The 15,761-nt window shown below is 46.5% G+C and overlaps 1 protein-coding gene across 1 annotated transcript in view; it reads right to left on the bottom strand.

Moving 5' to 3' along the window:
• Positions 1-9,152, bottom strand: part of PROM1 (prominin 1) — a 98,243-nt gene extending 89,091 nt beyond the window's left edge. The window contains 2 exon segments of the mRNA XM_032631714.1: positions 2,623-3,061; positions 8,904-9,152. Coding sequence (XP_032487605.1) covers positions 2,623-2,845 — 223 coding nt within the window. The 5' untranslated portion in view covers positions 2,846-3,061; positions 8,904-9,152.
• Between the last annotated feature and the right edge of the window lie 6,609 nt (positions 9,153-15,761).

Here is a 15,761-nt window from a genome sequence, read left to right on the forward strand (position 1 = left end):
AGACATCTGCCTCTGTTTTGGTGCTCATGAAATGCAGTGGTCCCAAAGGTCACAGCAACACTACTTACAAAAGCCAAGACCTGGAAGCAACCTATATGTCCATCGACAGATGAATGGCTAAAGAAGATGCGGTACATATATACAATGGAATATTACTTAGCCATTAAAAAGAATGAAACAATGCCACTTGCAGCAACATGGATGGACCTAGAGATTATACTAAGTGACATAAGCCAGACGGAGAATGACAAATATCACATGATATCACTTATACGTGGGCTCTAAGAAAGAAAAAAGATACAAATGAACTTATTTACAAAACAGAAATAGACCCACAGACATAGAAAACAAACGTATGGTTACCTAAGGGGAAAGGGGAGGGGAGGGATAAATTAGGAGGACGGGATTAACAGACACACACTACTATACATGAAACAGATAACCAACACGGACCTACTGTATAGCATAGGGAACTATACTCCATATTTTATAATAACCCATATGGGAAAAGAATATATTTATTATGTATGTATAACTGAATCACTGTGGTGTACACCTGAAACCAACAGGACATTGTAAATCAACTATACTTCAATTTTTTAAAAAAAAAGTCACATGCCAAGGAGAAAAAAAAAAACACGAAAAACATGATTGCCTCATAGTGTCCTTTATGTTGCAAAGCACCTCTTGAGCACTTTGAGGCTATTACGAAACCTAGTAACTGGGTGAAAGAATATGAATAATGGGATGGTGGAAGAAAGCCAACACACCAAGACGTCGCCTGCTAAATTCCGTATTATATCCTCTAAGCAACCTGACAATTTTTTCTGAAAGGGGTAGTGCTGGTCTGTCTCTGGGAATTTCTTTCTCCCAAGTAGTAAGTATTGACGAAGGTCAAGGGACAAGCAAGGCTAACACCCTCAGATTACATTAGGATTTAAATTCTAGACTAATCACGATGTCGGAGGTGAAAACCTTAGAATGCATCGGAAGCAGGATGTCTTTTAACCTGATCATTTGAATGAAGACCTTTAGAGATACTGTTTTCCCCTGTGAAACAAGTGTGAGGAAGCCTTCATATGAAATCTAGAGGGAGAAAAATAAAACGACATATGGAAAGAGATTACAGGATTAATTACATGATCTACCTTAGAATGACACAGGAGACTTCACAATCTTTTTAAAGAAGTCACTGTAAATTCGTATTAAACAACCGAATTCTATGCTTTTTACGTAAAAAAACAAAGAAGCCAAGACTAAAAACACTAGTAGGTGTTTGTTTATCCAATTATATTTACATCAAGTCCAAAAGTAAACAAAAAGATATTTATTGAGAATAGTGAATTTGTATTCAACATGAATAAATAAACTCAGTTTGTTTTCTACTTCTGTCCTTTGGATTTCCAAATTTAGTCTTTTAAGCAGCGACATAAACAGTAAGCAGTACTTGTTCAGGACTCTCTTCTGTGACAGTAGGGCCCAGGGTGATTTACTTCATTGAAATGAAATTTAAACTAACAAAAAATTGAAAACTACACTTCAGACTGTTTCAATTGCTTAATCTGAGACAAATAAATGCAAAAAATTCTATGTAAATATATATTAAGAAAATCTGTAAACTGCCCGTAATATAAACAGGTGCTGAAGTTCACTAAATACATTCTCTCTCTCTCTCTCTCTCTCTCTCTGTGTCTCTGTGTGTGTGTGTGTGTGTGTCTCTCTCTCTCACACACACACACACACACACACAAATAATCAGCTTATGAACGACGGCTGGCCAGCTAAGGAAGATGATAAAGATTACTACAAATTTTATAATGTTTAGTAGTCAATGATAATATTCAAATCTTTGTAGTTTCAAGAACAAGCTTAAGCTAGATCTAACATTAAATCGATAAAAATTTAGACTGCCAAACCCTAATAGCAGACAATTCCCACAGACCATTTGAATTTTCATAATCCCACTCCTGAAAACACATACCCCGAAGACTTCCGAGTACAGATGAGCCGCAGTGGTGAGGCCAGAGAGTACGCACACAAAACAACAGCACGATGCCATGAATGTTCCCTCCTGGCTTCACACTCAAACTCTTAGACCTGAAGCAAACAAGTTACCCAGGTAAGAGGTAGGGTCTGCCCTGGCCTTGCCCTAAGCACTGTCAAAACTGCATTTTGCGGTGGGCGGAGGAGAGTTAAATTTGTAACTTTCAATGGCCATGAGAGGTCATTATTAACTTCTCGTTTGATGACAGAGAATTTGCATTTTTACCCTAACTTCTACCTTTGGTATGAACTTGAGAACAATTCACTACTCCAACCAAAAAACAAAACAAAACAAAACAAAAAAAGAGGGGAAGAAGGATACAGAATTGGAAAAACAACATGGCAACAGTTTGATTTCATTTTCTTATCATCATATTCCTAACAACCTATTTAACTTATTTTTCTTAACTTCTGGCTAAATACTTTCTGCTCCTTGCAATTCAATCACTTTGAATCTCACACTTTAATATACGGAATATATTCTGCACTGGTCGTGTTGTCATTAACAAACAATACTGTGTGTGTGCCCGTGAGTAGGTTTGGAGACATATTGTATCTTGTCCCGCCATTGGCACTTACCTTCAGGGAAAGCATTCGGCTGCACCATGTGGAGGAAGATGTGCACAATTTGAAAGAGGATGCCAGTAGGTCCAGCTTCATAAGAATCTCTGGTCTCATAGCTCGTTGGAGGAAATTCAAATTCCAAACCATCAGGAATGTATGTGGATGATGGCGGCGGCCCCTCTGACATGGTGTCCCTATAAAGCCCCAGCAGCAGCAGGAAGCCGAGGAGAAGGGCCATAGCTAGCAAGATGCCCCAAACATGAGGTAGAACTGGGGGCCTCCCTCTTCAGAAGCCTTGGGGAAGACAGGAGTGTGTTTCTGTGCAGAAGAGGCGTGGCGAGGACTGAGTCTGCGGAATCCTTGGCTTTCTGGCTGGGTTGGCATGCGGTGAAGGGTGGCAGAGAATCTTCTCGGCTGTGGGGTGGGGGACGGTCAGTGGATCAAAGCACCATCCCTGGCAGGGAGAGAAGGGGCGGGGTCACTAATGCCTGCAGCCTGCCTGCACCGGCAGCTCCCCTGGAGGAGAGGCTGCAAGGCTTTAGAGCAAGCCCTCAACCTAATCCGCTGCGGAGGAAGCAAACACAGAGCCTGCTTCAGAGCACAGGGGCAGGAAAGCTGGAAGGTTCCACGCTAGGGGCCAGACCCAGAAATATCAGCTAGTGTAACGAGTGTGTGGTCTTGGAAACTGACATTCATTAAGCACTTACCACATTCCAGACACGTTCTACATGCTTTACAGGTAGAACCTCGGTTAAGGCATTATCCCATTTTACAGAAGAGGAAACTGACTCCGAATTTCAGCAACTTGCCCGAGGCCATGGTTGATTCATGGTGGGGTAGAATTCAAACCCAGTAGTTTGCTTTCAAAGCCCAAGTTTGGACTCTCCCAACTCCAAGACACTCTCCCTACAGAACCCTCCCTTTCAGTCAGAGAAGCAGAGGCCCCCAGCAATAGATGAGATGCTTAATTTTCCTCCAATTTTGGGTTATTCTCCCCATCTCTGGAGATATGTCTTACTCCACCTTTTATTTTATTAATGTGCTCACTGATCTCATTTCATCCCATCTTCACTCACCCCCAGCCCAAACTAGACAAGCGTGGCCTCAAGGGCAGGGAACAAACTCTTTAAGGCCGGGTGACACTGGTTTCTGTCTAACACACTCATCGGGTAGCCCTGATGGAAATCTCTGTCCCAAGTCACCACCTGGATGACTCGGGGTCCAGGTGATGAGAAGCAGATCAGAGGGAGACTCCCGCCCTCCCCTGGGGAAAGGGAGAACGATCAGGAGCTAAAATCGGCTACCAGCCCAGTGTCTAGTGAGGGCAGCGTGGACCTGTCCTCCTCGAGTTTCTCTCCCCAGAAGTGAACACAAGGCAGGCATACAGTTGGCTATCAGTAAGAGCTGCTGAATATAAAACCAAGTAAGCCAAAACAGCTGCTTTGCGTGTACCACTGCAACAGGCTAGATGAATCAAAAACAACTGGGATACTCTGCTTGCCCATTCTTTTCTGGGGTCAGGAACACCCTGATTTCCTTTCCTACATCAGATTCACACTCAGGAGCTTTCAAAATAAAGACAGGGTGCTCCTGAAACACACAATGCAAGATAGAGGAGAGGGACTACCAAGAAAGTGGCACACTGCACAAAAGGCTAGAGGACCCGCTACCTATATTCCACCAAGTTGAAGAAAGCTCCACACAAGAGGTAGGATTTAATGAGCTATTTGAATGAAGACGTTCATTCATATCAGGTCCCCTTAGATACTGCCTCATCTTCTAAGCCTCATAACCACTCCTATTACTTCTGCACAGGTCTGCCAATGGAATGACCCTTGACTCTCCCATTATCAAATCATGGGCTACTCAGATCCCCAGTGACACCTAGTGCCGACCTCATGGAACCCCTAGCTTCCAGGTCCATCTCACCCACAGACACAGACACACCAGGACCCTGGTGACTGTTTCCAAAGGGCAATCCCTGCCAGGCATGGCTGCTGCCAACAACCTGTCCTCAGTCTCTGAAGTGCTCTAGCCTTTCAATGGTTCTACCAGGAATCAGCACCCTGCTCAGACTTCAAATCTTTTCCAGAGAGAACAGATAAGAAGGAAACAAAGCAAGTCGGCTTTTGCAAGATCTCTCTCTGAAGCCTGCAGGGCTGCACAGGGCAGGAGGAAGATGTGAAAGGAGAGGGGGCGTGTGGTTATTCAGGTAGGGTAGGACGTGCTGCTTCAGGCAGGCAGGTGGGCATGCACACACACGTCACACACACCATGCATGCACTCACAATGACACACAACTCACAGAGATGAAACACACACCAGGAACGTACACGCCACACACTGACACACACAGGCACACACCACATTCACATCTTATCTTATCTGTTAAAGGGCAGGCAGGAGCACAGCAGCTGACGGATTAGAGGCTCAGCTGCTAAGAAAGGCTGACTTCCTGGTAATGCCACCAAGCCTCAGCTGAGGACAGAGAGAAACACAGCGGGAGGGAAATGGCAGAAGGCCCCCGGGAGAGCTATGAATAAACAGACTTCCAGACATCCTCAGTGAAGAAGCAGGGGAAAAGAAATCCCAACAGAAATGCAAAGATGGGGTGTTCCACTGAGTTAGGGCAGCACCTGAGCGGCACGTGCATCTCGCTCCAGAGGGTAGGTCCCTCTTAAAGTTTAGACCACTTTTACGAACATCTCACTACTTATGAAACATTAGACAATGGATAAAAGTCAAGGCAAAAAGGAAGAGGTTTTTCATCTCAGTTTGAATCGTTGTTCCAAAAAAGAAGGTCTGGGTACTTCCCTGGGAAAGCACACTAGGTAGCAAGAGCCACTGAGAGCAGCTCAGGGAACCTCCAGCAGAAAACCCAAGACGGCTCCCGACCCAACAGCCGCATCAGCGTAAAACGGGGTCTGTGTTTCAAATGAAATTAGAGGACCTCATTTCTGGAGATGTGGCCCATTAATCTGCATTTTTAACATGCTCCCCTGGTGACAGATTCTTAGACAACTAAGGTTTGAGAGCCAGCACTGTTCCTGAGTTCCCTCCTGGCTAATCTATGCCGCTTTCCAAAGACACCTCCATCTTCCCAAGCACAACTGCAGAACAACAGACGTGAGGCAAAAGCACCCCAAACGCCCTTCTTGTATCGCATTGAACTGATCTAGCCCAACAGCTTGGTGGGGTCCCCGACTTCCTCATCTTCTGCGTACCCTTGGAGTCTGGCGCACAGCAGGCACTCAGTAAGGATGGCTGACATCAAATGGTCGCAGGTAGAGAGAAGACTGACACAAAATGGTCATGTTGACCTATTTCAGAATTGGTCAAGCACCTGTTTATGAGTAGTCTTCAGCCCACGGGAGGGAGGTGTTGGATTGCTTGTAGCTGTTTCCTCCAACACAGAGAGCAGACTGTCTCCTCACTGGAGTCATCCATGGCGGAACAACTGGTCTACCACTCTGGCGGGGTGGTGGGGAGGGGGCACGGGGGGCATACTTTCAGCTGCAATCCTCGACTTAGCAGGCTTTGGAAATCGCTCCTTTGGGGCCTCTCTCCTCAAACAGGCACTAGACTAATCACTAAGGTAGATTCACCATTTTCTGGCTTATGGGATGAAGATTCCTGGATTCCATCCAAACACACTGAGTTCTAACTGGGAAAGGGACCCAAGAACACGAATTTTAAGCAAATACCTCACACGATTCTGAGCCTGGGGTCCAGAGATCGGCACTTCCATGAACACTGGTTTAAAAGCAAATACGATGACCATCCAGCTTCATTTCTTCTCTACTTTTTCTTTTTGATGGAATTTTTGAAGGAATTTCTTTTAAAAGGATCTGTGTAGGTGTTATCTAGGGTTTTTGGTGGGTGGGAGGGCGGATGGGAGCTGCCCAACTTCTGAGCCCACCTTTGTGAGTTCAGGGGGTGGCAGCCCTGCCTCCCATGGTGAGGCCAGCTGAGGTGCCCAAACTGAGCCCAGGCTCTGCCAATCAGATGCTTACTCCTGGGCTTGTGCATGAGACACACTGAGGCAGAGGCAGTTTCCACTTCATCCTAGCAATGATGGAAACATGCCAGCAGCCACAGCCAGAGTCTAATGGTGGCAGCCATGGCCGTACGCCCATCAGGGGTCCTGTTGCATGTCCTGAGTCCCGCTCCTCCGGGCTCCCAAGCCTGGCTAGCCAGCCTTTCTGTCACTTCGCTAAGCCACCCAGTATCCAGTCCCTTTTTTGCTAAAATTACCCAGAATTGGCTTCTGTCATTTTTAACAATGCATCCTGACCTTGATCAAATCTCAGAGCGAACTCTTGCCCCTGCAAAACCGCTTTCCTTCATATTTTAAACAGTCCCGATGAAACAATATTTGGTTTAAAGTTTTATTATTTTCGACCTATCCTTTGATGCACTTTGCTTCACCTTACTAGATACACAGAAATAGTCCAGGGTGGAACTCATAAGGAAGTTCATTAAAAAATTATGGGCTACATTAAGAAAACTAAACTAAACTAAAGGGCACTGCTGCAGCGACCAGAGCCCTGGCTTTCGAGACTGGGAGTCTCTAGCCCCGCTGATGAGCTCTGTGACAGCAGTCGCTTACAATCTCCACGCTTTGCTTTTTGCTAGTCTGTAAAATGGTGTTTTAAATAGTGTGGGAGGGTTGGAAATAGAATAGGTACGACGCCTGGCACACACACAACTGGCCGTCGATTGAGGGTCTGGACTGCCCATGCGAACGGCAATATTCTCAACTCCACCGTGGCCGCCAGGCTCACCCTGACAGGCAGAACAGCTTCCAGAACATTGAAGGAGGAAACTCACAAAAGAGTGAGAAAAGCCTAAGTAGTAACTCCACACACATTGAATAATAGGAAGTTGCTGATATTCAAGTCTTTCGAAAACGGCAATTTCATACGGTCCAAGCAACCAAAGAACAGCAGCTGTTTGGGTCTCCAGCGGGTCTCTGTTGGGATGGGGGGAGGGGACGTTCAAGGACCTCAATCACACCTGCTTGTGTTAACAAAGATCAGCCGCCTCTCTCAGAAACCCGGGAAAACCTTCCTCCAGCCCGGGCAGGAGCAAGGTCAGCAGCCGCCGCGGGCTACGGGCGCAACCTGTTGCTACAGAAAGCTGGTGGCGCCGCTCCCCCAGCCTTCCCCTGCAACCCACCGCCAGGCCGGGGCCGCTCTTGCCCTCGCTCCCTCGGCGCAGGAACCTCTCTCCGGCTGCGGGACAAAGGATAGGCGGCAAGGCGGGCGCGGGAAACCAGGAGACTCGAGGAATCCGCCGTCGCCCTGGGGGAGGGGGTTGCCGGAGTAACTTGGCTGCCGCGAGAGAGTCGGCGCCGGTTCCCCGCCGAGGCGCGGGTTGGCGTGGACTGGGGTCGCCGTCCTAAGCTGTGTGCCCCAGGGCCCCCTGGTCGCATCCCCCGCCGCTCTCGGCGAGGGCTTTCGAGGAAACTGACCTCGGGCCCCCGACTTTCCCGCACGGCGAAGCTCCTCCTCTGTCCACGCTTCCCTTTGTTGTCCTGGCCGGCGCCTTACCCAGCGGGGTGCGCCTCCATCACCCAGTTCTCCATCAGGCAATCGCCAAAGGTCCCCGTGCTGTGCACCCAAAGCAGACCGGGGGGATGCATCAAGCCAGGGGTGCGTGCGCTGCCAGATGGGCAAGGCGATAAGGCCTCCCATGGCACCCTCAAAGCCCCCTCCTGTGATGGTCGATTGCACCGCGTACTTCTTTTAGCAAACCAGAGGAAGGTGACCCCTTTCCATACCCAGCTGGGGAGGGTCAGTGTCCCGCACCCCTCGTTCCACTCCCCAGGATTCCCCTCACCCCCGAACAGTTTCCAAGCCCCGGACCACCCTCGCCTCGTCCGCCGCCCTCTCAGAGAACGAGCCGGTAGCCTCGGGGTCTGGGGTCCCACTCGCGTTACCACCGCCTGCTCGCGCCCCGGATCCTGGCCACAGCCGCCAGCTCCCCTCCAGTGGGCGGAAAGAAAACCCACCACGCAGCCCGCAAAATTTGCGTGCGTCTGCGCCCTGCCCGGAACTCTCGCAGAGTCCACCTCGCCGGCCCTGCAGCCCCTCTGGTTCCCCCGACGCTCCCGGACTCGCACCACCTGCCGCGGCCCGGGGAGGAGGTGCCGAGGGTTGGGAGGAGAAGGGAGCAGAGCAAGCCCCTCCATTCCCCATTCTCCGCCCCCAGCTTTCTGGATAGGGGTGCACTCAGCCCCCGGGTCGGGGCCGCAGACACCTTCCGAGCTCCGGCGTGAGGACGCGGCTACTCACCGTGCACCCGGTCCAGCTACCGGTCAGCCTTCGCCGCCGCTGCCGCCCCCCTCTTTCCTCCCAGCCCTGCTCGCCCGGCCCCCGCTCATGAATGATTTATGACTTGGCTTCGGGGACCACCGGGATGGCTTCCGGAGAGGCCGCTCCGCTGTCCCGCTGCCCCGCGCGCCGGCCAGACCCCGGGACGGGGCGGGTCCGGAAAGGCGCCTGCCTTCGAGGCGCGCCGGAGAGGCCCAGGGTACCCTTGGGGACCTGTTGCGGCCTCCGCAGCTCCTGGGCGGGACTCGCGGATGAGGCTGCCGCAATGCGCTGCTTCCAGAAATGTACTCACCCGCGCGCGGCGGGAGAGCTGAGCGCGCAGTCAGGTGGCGGGTGGGGACTGGCTCGGTACTTCAGAGATAGCTAATCCTGGAGTTCGGCCCGCGCGCTCCCGGTAGGACCAGCTGAGCAGCTTCGCCACGATACCCCGGGGCACACACTGGGACCTAGCTGCATCCATTTCCTGAGGCTAGAGCCCCGCTCAACCGAGCACGTCCCTCCCACAGGGCCCACGCCTCCTTGAGGCAGGCTGAGCGGTTTAGTTGGAACGCCGCTCCTCTTCTAAAAACTTCCCATCTCTCTGGTTCCACCTCAGACCTGCCTTGGTTGACTCCCTCTACCACTTTAGACGCTTCTATTGCCAGTTTCCAAGACTTAAAAAAAAAAAAAATTACTCAGATAAAACAAAACCCCAATCATTTGGTTCCTTAGCGTGTACCAATCGTTAATGCTAGTGGCTGGAGCTATAAAACCGGCAAAAAGCAGCCCTTGCTGCCATGTACGTACACAGGCATCTGCTATAGCTCCAAGCACACGGAGCTTTCATTACTCGTTTCATATCGGTCTCTTTGCTGTGCGTTGCCTGCCATCCCCTCAAGCTGAGGGGTGGGGACCTTCTGCCAGAAGCAGCCACTCCGTCTTCTAACTGTGCTCACCTCACTCCTCACTCACTACTTCCTATCTTGAGTGGAGAGTACTCTCTGGTAGGAAAAATAAGACTAATGGAAGAGAAGCACCTTCCGGACAGTGTTTAGCATACAGTAGGTGTTTAATGTTTGTGATATGGATGGATTGATGGATGCATAGAAGGATGGACAGACTGACAATTGAATGATGGACAGGAAGGTTAACTCAACAGTTCTTTCACTTACCCCAGAATCTAGCATAAAACAGGTGCTCGAAAGAGCATTATTTTTGTTTGATTTAAATTTAAACTGATCTTGAATGTGCATATTTCCTGGATAAATGCTAGTTCAGGAAACTTCTGAAAACTGCCCTATAGGCATGCAAAGTTAGACGGTGCCCTGAGACATCTGATCAGGCCTGCTGTCTCTCCGTCTGAAAGTGGTTAGGGCCTCTGCTTGAACACCTCCAGAGGCCCCAGCACTTCTGCTCAAGGGCAGCCCTCTCTGGGTGGGGCCCAGAGGTGAGTTCTTCCCTCCTGAGGGCAGCCAGCTCTGCCCTGCCTCAAATTTTGGCCCTGTCCCTTTTCATCACTGTGACTTCGTCTGCTTAATCTCACCGAGCCTGTTTCCTTGTCTGCAAAGTAAAAATAATTATGCCTCAGGAAGCTCATTTTTACTCCTAATAATAATGATGATGATGATGATAATAATAATAATGACGACAGTAATAGTGGTGACAGCTAAAGCTTAATGAATGCTTACTACAAATGAGGCAGTATGCCAAGTGCTTTATGTGCATTATTTCATGTAATCTTAGCAACAACAGCAGCATAGTATTATCTCCATCTTAGAGATAAGGCTAGGGGCTTCCCTGGTGGCGCAGTGGTTGAGAGTCCGCCTGCCGATGCAGGGGACGCGGGTTTGTGCCCCGGTCCAGAGGATCCCACATGCCGCGGAGCGGCTGGGCCCGTGAGCCATGGCCGCTGAGCCTGCGCGTCCAGAGCCCGTGCTCCGCAACGGGAGAGGCCACAGCAGTGAGAGGCCCGCGTACCGCAAAAACAAAAAAAAAGATAAGGCTAAAAGAGTTTCAGTAATTTGCCCAAGGTCACAGAGCTAGTGAGTGACGCACTGAATCTGAACCCAGATGTGGCCTCCAGAGCCCATGATTAGCCTAACATACCAGTGCCCCAAAGATAACATAAAACCCTCTGGGGCCTGTACTCTCCCAACAGATAATGTAGTGTGGATTGAAATGGTTGGCCATCAGTCTTCCTGCAGGCACTGAATGCTTCAGCTGTTTTTATCCATTTCATACCCCCAACACCTACTGTACCTGGGCCATCGTAGGTGTTTAATAAATGAATGAATAAATAGTAAACATAGAACACAATATTAAGATGTGTTCTGAGCAGCCTTAGGCAGACTATAACAGGAACTAATGATTTATTCTGTTCAGCTTGGCTTGGAGTTCTAATCCTACAGTCCCACTATTCAGCACAACTGAATTTCTTTTCTCTCTTTTGTTAAAGTTGAGGTATAGTTGATTTGCAATATTGTGTTAGTTATAGGTGTACAACACAGTAATTCAATTTTTTTTTTGCAGATTATATTCCATTATAGGTTGTTACAAGATATTCGATATAATTCCCTGTGCTATCCTTGCTGCTTATCTCTTTTATGTATCATAGTTTGTAACTGTTAATCCCATACTCCTAATTTGTCACTCCCCACCCTCTCCTCTTCGGTAACCATAAGTTTGTTTTCTATGTCTGTGAGTCTCTTTCTGTTTTGTATATGATTCATTTGTATTATTTTTTAGATTCCACATGTAAGTGATATCATGTAGTATTTGTCTTTCTCTGAGTTACTTCTCTAAGCATAATACTCTCTAGGTCCATCCATGTTGCGGCAAATGGCAATATTCCATTGTTTTTTATGGCTGAGTAATATTCCATTGTGTGCATGTGTGTGTGTGTGTGTGTGTGTGTGTGTGTATATATATATATAAAACATCTTCTTAAGCCAGTCGTCTCTTGATGGGCACTTGGGTTGTTTCCATGTCTTGGATATTGTAAATAGCACTGCTATGAACATTGGGGTGCATATATCTTTTTGAATTAGAGTTTTCGTTTATTTTCCAGATATGTACCCAGGAGTGGATCATATGGCAGCTTTATTTTTAGTTTTTTAAGGAACTCCTATACTGTTCTACATAGTGGCTGCACCAATTTACATTCCCACCAACAGTGTAGGAAGGCTCCCTTTTCTCCACACCCTCTCCAGCATTTATTATTTGTAGACATTTTGCGGATGGCCATTCTGACCAGTGTGAGGTGATACCTCATTGTGGTTTTGATTTAGTGCAACTGAATTTCTATGCCATATGTTCTATGCAAGGCCAGAGGGGGTGATGTTATTCCCATACACACACTGAGTCATTAGATGCAAAAATTGTCCCCCTTTCTGAAATTGCTCCTCACTTTGCCTGCCCAAATGAAATCTAAACAGGAGGCAGCAGGGCATCCTAGAAGGATCCAGAAGATTCATTCAGTTTCAGTCACGAACAGCCAGTGTGTTCCCTGGTAAGTCATGTAACCCCCCTGGGCTTCACATTCCTCACTGGTCAATAGCCATGCTCAATGACCACATAGGGCTAAAGGCTACCATCTTGGACAGTGCAGACAGCACATTTCCATCATCACAGACAGGTCTGTTGGACAGTGCTGGGTTAAATAGTGAACCATAATAAAGGGAAAATTACAACAGGACTACAATAACAAACTTAAGTTTCAAGAAAATGATTGGGGTTATGTAACATTAGAAATGAAGTGTTGATTGAAATCAGTTATTCTCAGAGTACACAACACTTGGTCATTCAACAATCCTCGATCTTTGACAAGACGTTCCTTATGAAGAACACTGAATATTTTTCTCTGAGTCACTAAGACTAAAACAAAATAGGTTAGTGAGTATATTATTCTAATTAACCTGAAAATTTTCTATAAATATGTTCCCCCCCAAAATAATGTATTTGTATGACCAACAAATATTTAGCATGTGATGCTTTAGAAAAATGGGTTTATGCAATCTCAACATCCACTGCCTTGTCTTCTTAAGACTGAAATTTGTGTAAGAGACAGCTAGGGAGAGAGGGAAAAGGAGAGAGAGACAGAGAGCCAGTGAGAGGGAAAGAGAAATTGTTCTAAATAGAAATTCCACTAGTTTTGAAGGGAATGACTTCATGCAAGCCAAGATTCTCCTATAAATGTTTTACCTCATGATTTCCTGTTAATCTTGCTTTTTTCCACTTGCCTCTGGACTTAGATGCCAAAAAATAGCATTGCTGGTGTTTAATAACCAAAAGCCAAGAATACATTCTTCTTGTACATTGAGTACATTCAGCTAAGATTTTTAACTCATCCATCAAGCCCACTGCTTACTAATTCAGAGGAAAAAAACTTCAATCTAGTTTGGCCCAAGAGGAGGAAAGAGAGAGAAGGGGCCAGGCTAAGGACAGTACCTCAGAGCCTGGATTCCAAACATGGGGAGAACTTGGAAAACTCAGTCACAATTTAATGAGGCAGGTATTGGGTAGTTTTATATTTTATGTGTTGTATCTGTCTTTCGGTAACTGTTTCAAATAAATGCCTCCTCTCTAGGGCTGGCTTTCATCTGTGGCTTTCCCCCTGACATCATTTTTAACATGCAGTAACTCAGGTGGGGCTTCATAATCTGTCTTCAGTAACAGTATGGAAAAAATGAGAGCAGCAGAACGTCAGAGAATTATAAAGTGTTAGGATACTTGCTTTTATTTTCTTGAGGAAAGCAAGGTTCTTTCCAGCTAAATGTTATTGCGAGATTGCAGAAGGAGGTAGACAGGAAAATTCTACAATTTCTGATTCTATAGTTTTCAGTTTTTATTATATCTCAAAAGAGATTCACCCAGGAACTTTTATTTATACAACACAAAACTTACATCTATGCATGCAGTGTTTTACCCCTCTGGGAATACTTACTATTATTACTTTCCTCTAAAGAACTATTAATTTGCATTTATCTTCTGCATCATCTGAAAGCACTTATTAAGCATCTGTTAATTATTCGTACATTCATTCATTCAGTAACATTTACTCAGCACCTGAAACCGAGCAGGACCCTGAGGAGTCCTCCCAGCTAACCAGAGATTTATGGCTCAGATAATGTTCCAGCCACAAGAGAGACCTGATGGCTATTTGGAACCATGTAATCAAGACAATCATCTCTGAAAATAGAAGATTACCTCCTCCCTAGCATGTAGCCCCTTCCTCTTTTCCCTATATAATCTCCAAGCAAAACCTGGGGAGTTGGGAGTTGGTTCTTTGGGACATGAGTCCACCTTCTCCCCAGGATTGCCAGCTTCCTCAATAAAGCTATCTTTCTTTCACCTAACACTTGTCTCTCAGTATTGGATTCTCGAGCAACAGGCAGCTGAATCTGCGTTCAGTAACACTGCTACTCCTCAGGAGCTAGAGATTCTAGTTACCCTGACCCAGAACATACTTATGAAAAGTCAGTCACACTGTAACAGGGGCAGGTGTGGGGAAGTTTTATATTTTGTGTGCTGAATCTGTCTTCTGGCAACTGTTTCAAGTGAAACTTATGAAAAAAAATCTTTTATCAAACACTATCTTTTCCTCTTATTTACCCTCATTGTGAGACTTTCTAAAAAAGCATTCTCTGCAAAATTCTCTTTTGCTTCATATTTGATGTGCCACCTAAGCTATCATCAGATATTTATTTTAAATAAATATTTAAAATATTTATTTTAAATCCACAAAAATTCTGCTAATTAAAACACTATTCACTTTTGCCAGAGCAATCAAGGTGTTAAATTATAGTCCCAAACACCTACTCACGTCAGAGAGTGAAAGGTGGAACTATGTTTTGTGGAATAGTGTGGAAAACCTGGGAGGTGGAGCTTGAACAGTACTGGGAATGAGCCCTGGCTCTGTTACTCCATTCACTCATTCATTCATTCATTTTTCTCCTTCATTCATTCACTTACACATGCATTTGACAAATGGTGATTGACCACCTTCTCTGGGCCAGACTGAGCAAAGAGATAAGGCAGAGAATAACAAAGGACACCCTTGGCCTCCCAGAGCCAACCCCCTCATAAAGGAGACACACAAGCCAACAAATCAATAAGCATGTTCACTGTACACCCTTCAGTAAGTACTTGATGTCTCTAAGCTTCAGTTTCCTCACCTACAAACCACAGGTTTTGCAAAGATTAAATGAGATGATATATGTAACATACCTGTAGGTATGTTGAATAGCAGCTATTATTTCTGCTCTTACTATTTCTCTGTAAAACTCCCTTTCACCCCTACCCCCCATCTTTATTTCCAATTTCATAAGTTAGGGTGTAGGGCTATTGGGTCCACAAGCTAAATGTTCATCCCATAAATACTTACATAATATGTCCTAAGGATTTGTAAGGCTCCAAGCCAGAGAGGCTGAAGAAGCTGGATATATTCTGACTTCTGCTCTGCAAAAGAAATTGTCCAAAACGTGGAAATGGGCAAAGGAGATGACTGGGCATCTTTTCAGTGGAGTGAGGGGCATGATCTAAAGGACTTTCTGGGAATTATTGGATCTTACAGAGGTGTGTATTTGATTGTATTTATATTGACTAGGCTATATCACAACTCTGTAAAGGTAGAAGTTAAAATTGTAGAACACCTGGGGACTTCCCTGGTGGCTCAGTGGTTAAGAATCTGCCTGGCAGTGCAAGAGACATGGGTTTGATCCCTGGTCCAGGAAGATCCCACATTCTGCGGAGCAACTAAGCCCATGTGCCACAACTGAGCCTGCGTGCCTCAACTACGGAAGCCCATGCTTCATTATGGAGGGAAGAAAAATTACAAATGAA

The sequence above is a fragment of the Phocoena sinus genome, chromosome 5, assembly GCF_008692025.1.
Source record: "Phocoena sinus isolate mPhoSin1 chromosome 5, mPhoSin1.pri, whole genome shotgun sequence".
Taxonomy (NCBI): Eukaryota; Metazoa; Chordata; class Mammalia; order Artiodactyla; family Phocoenidae; genus Phocoena; species Phocoena sinus.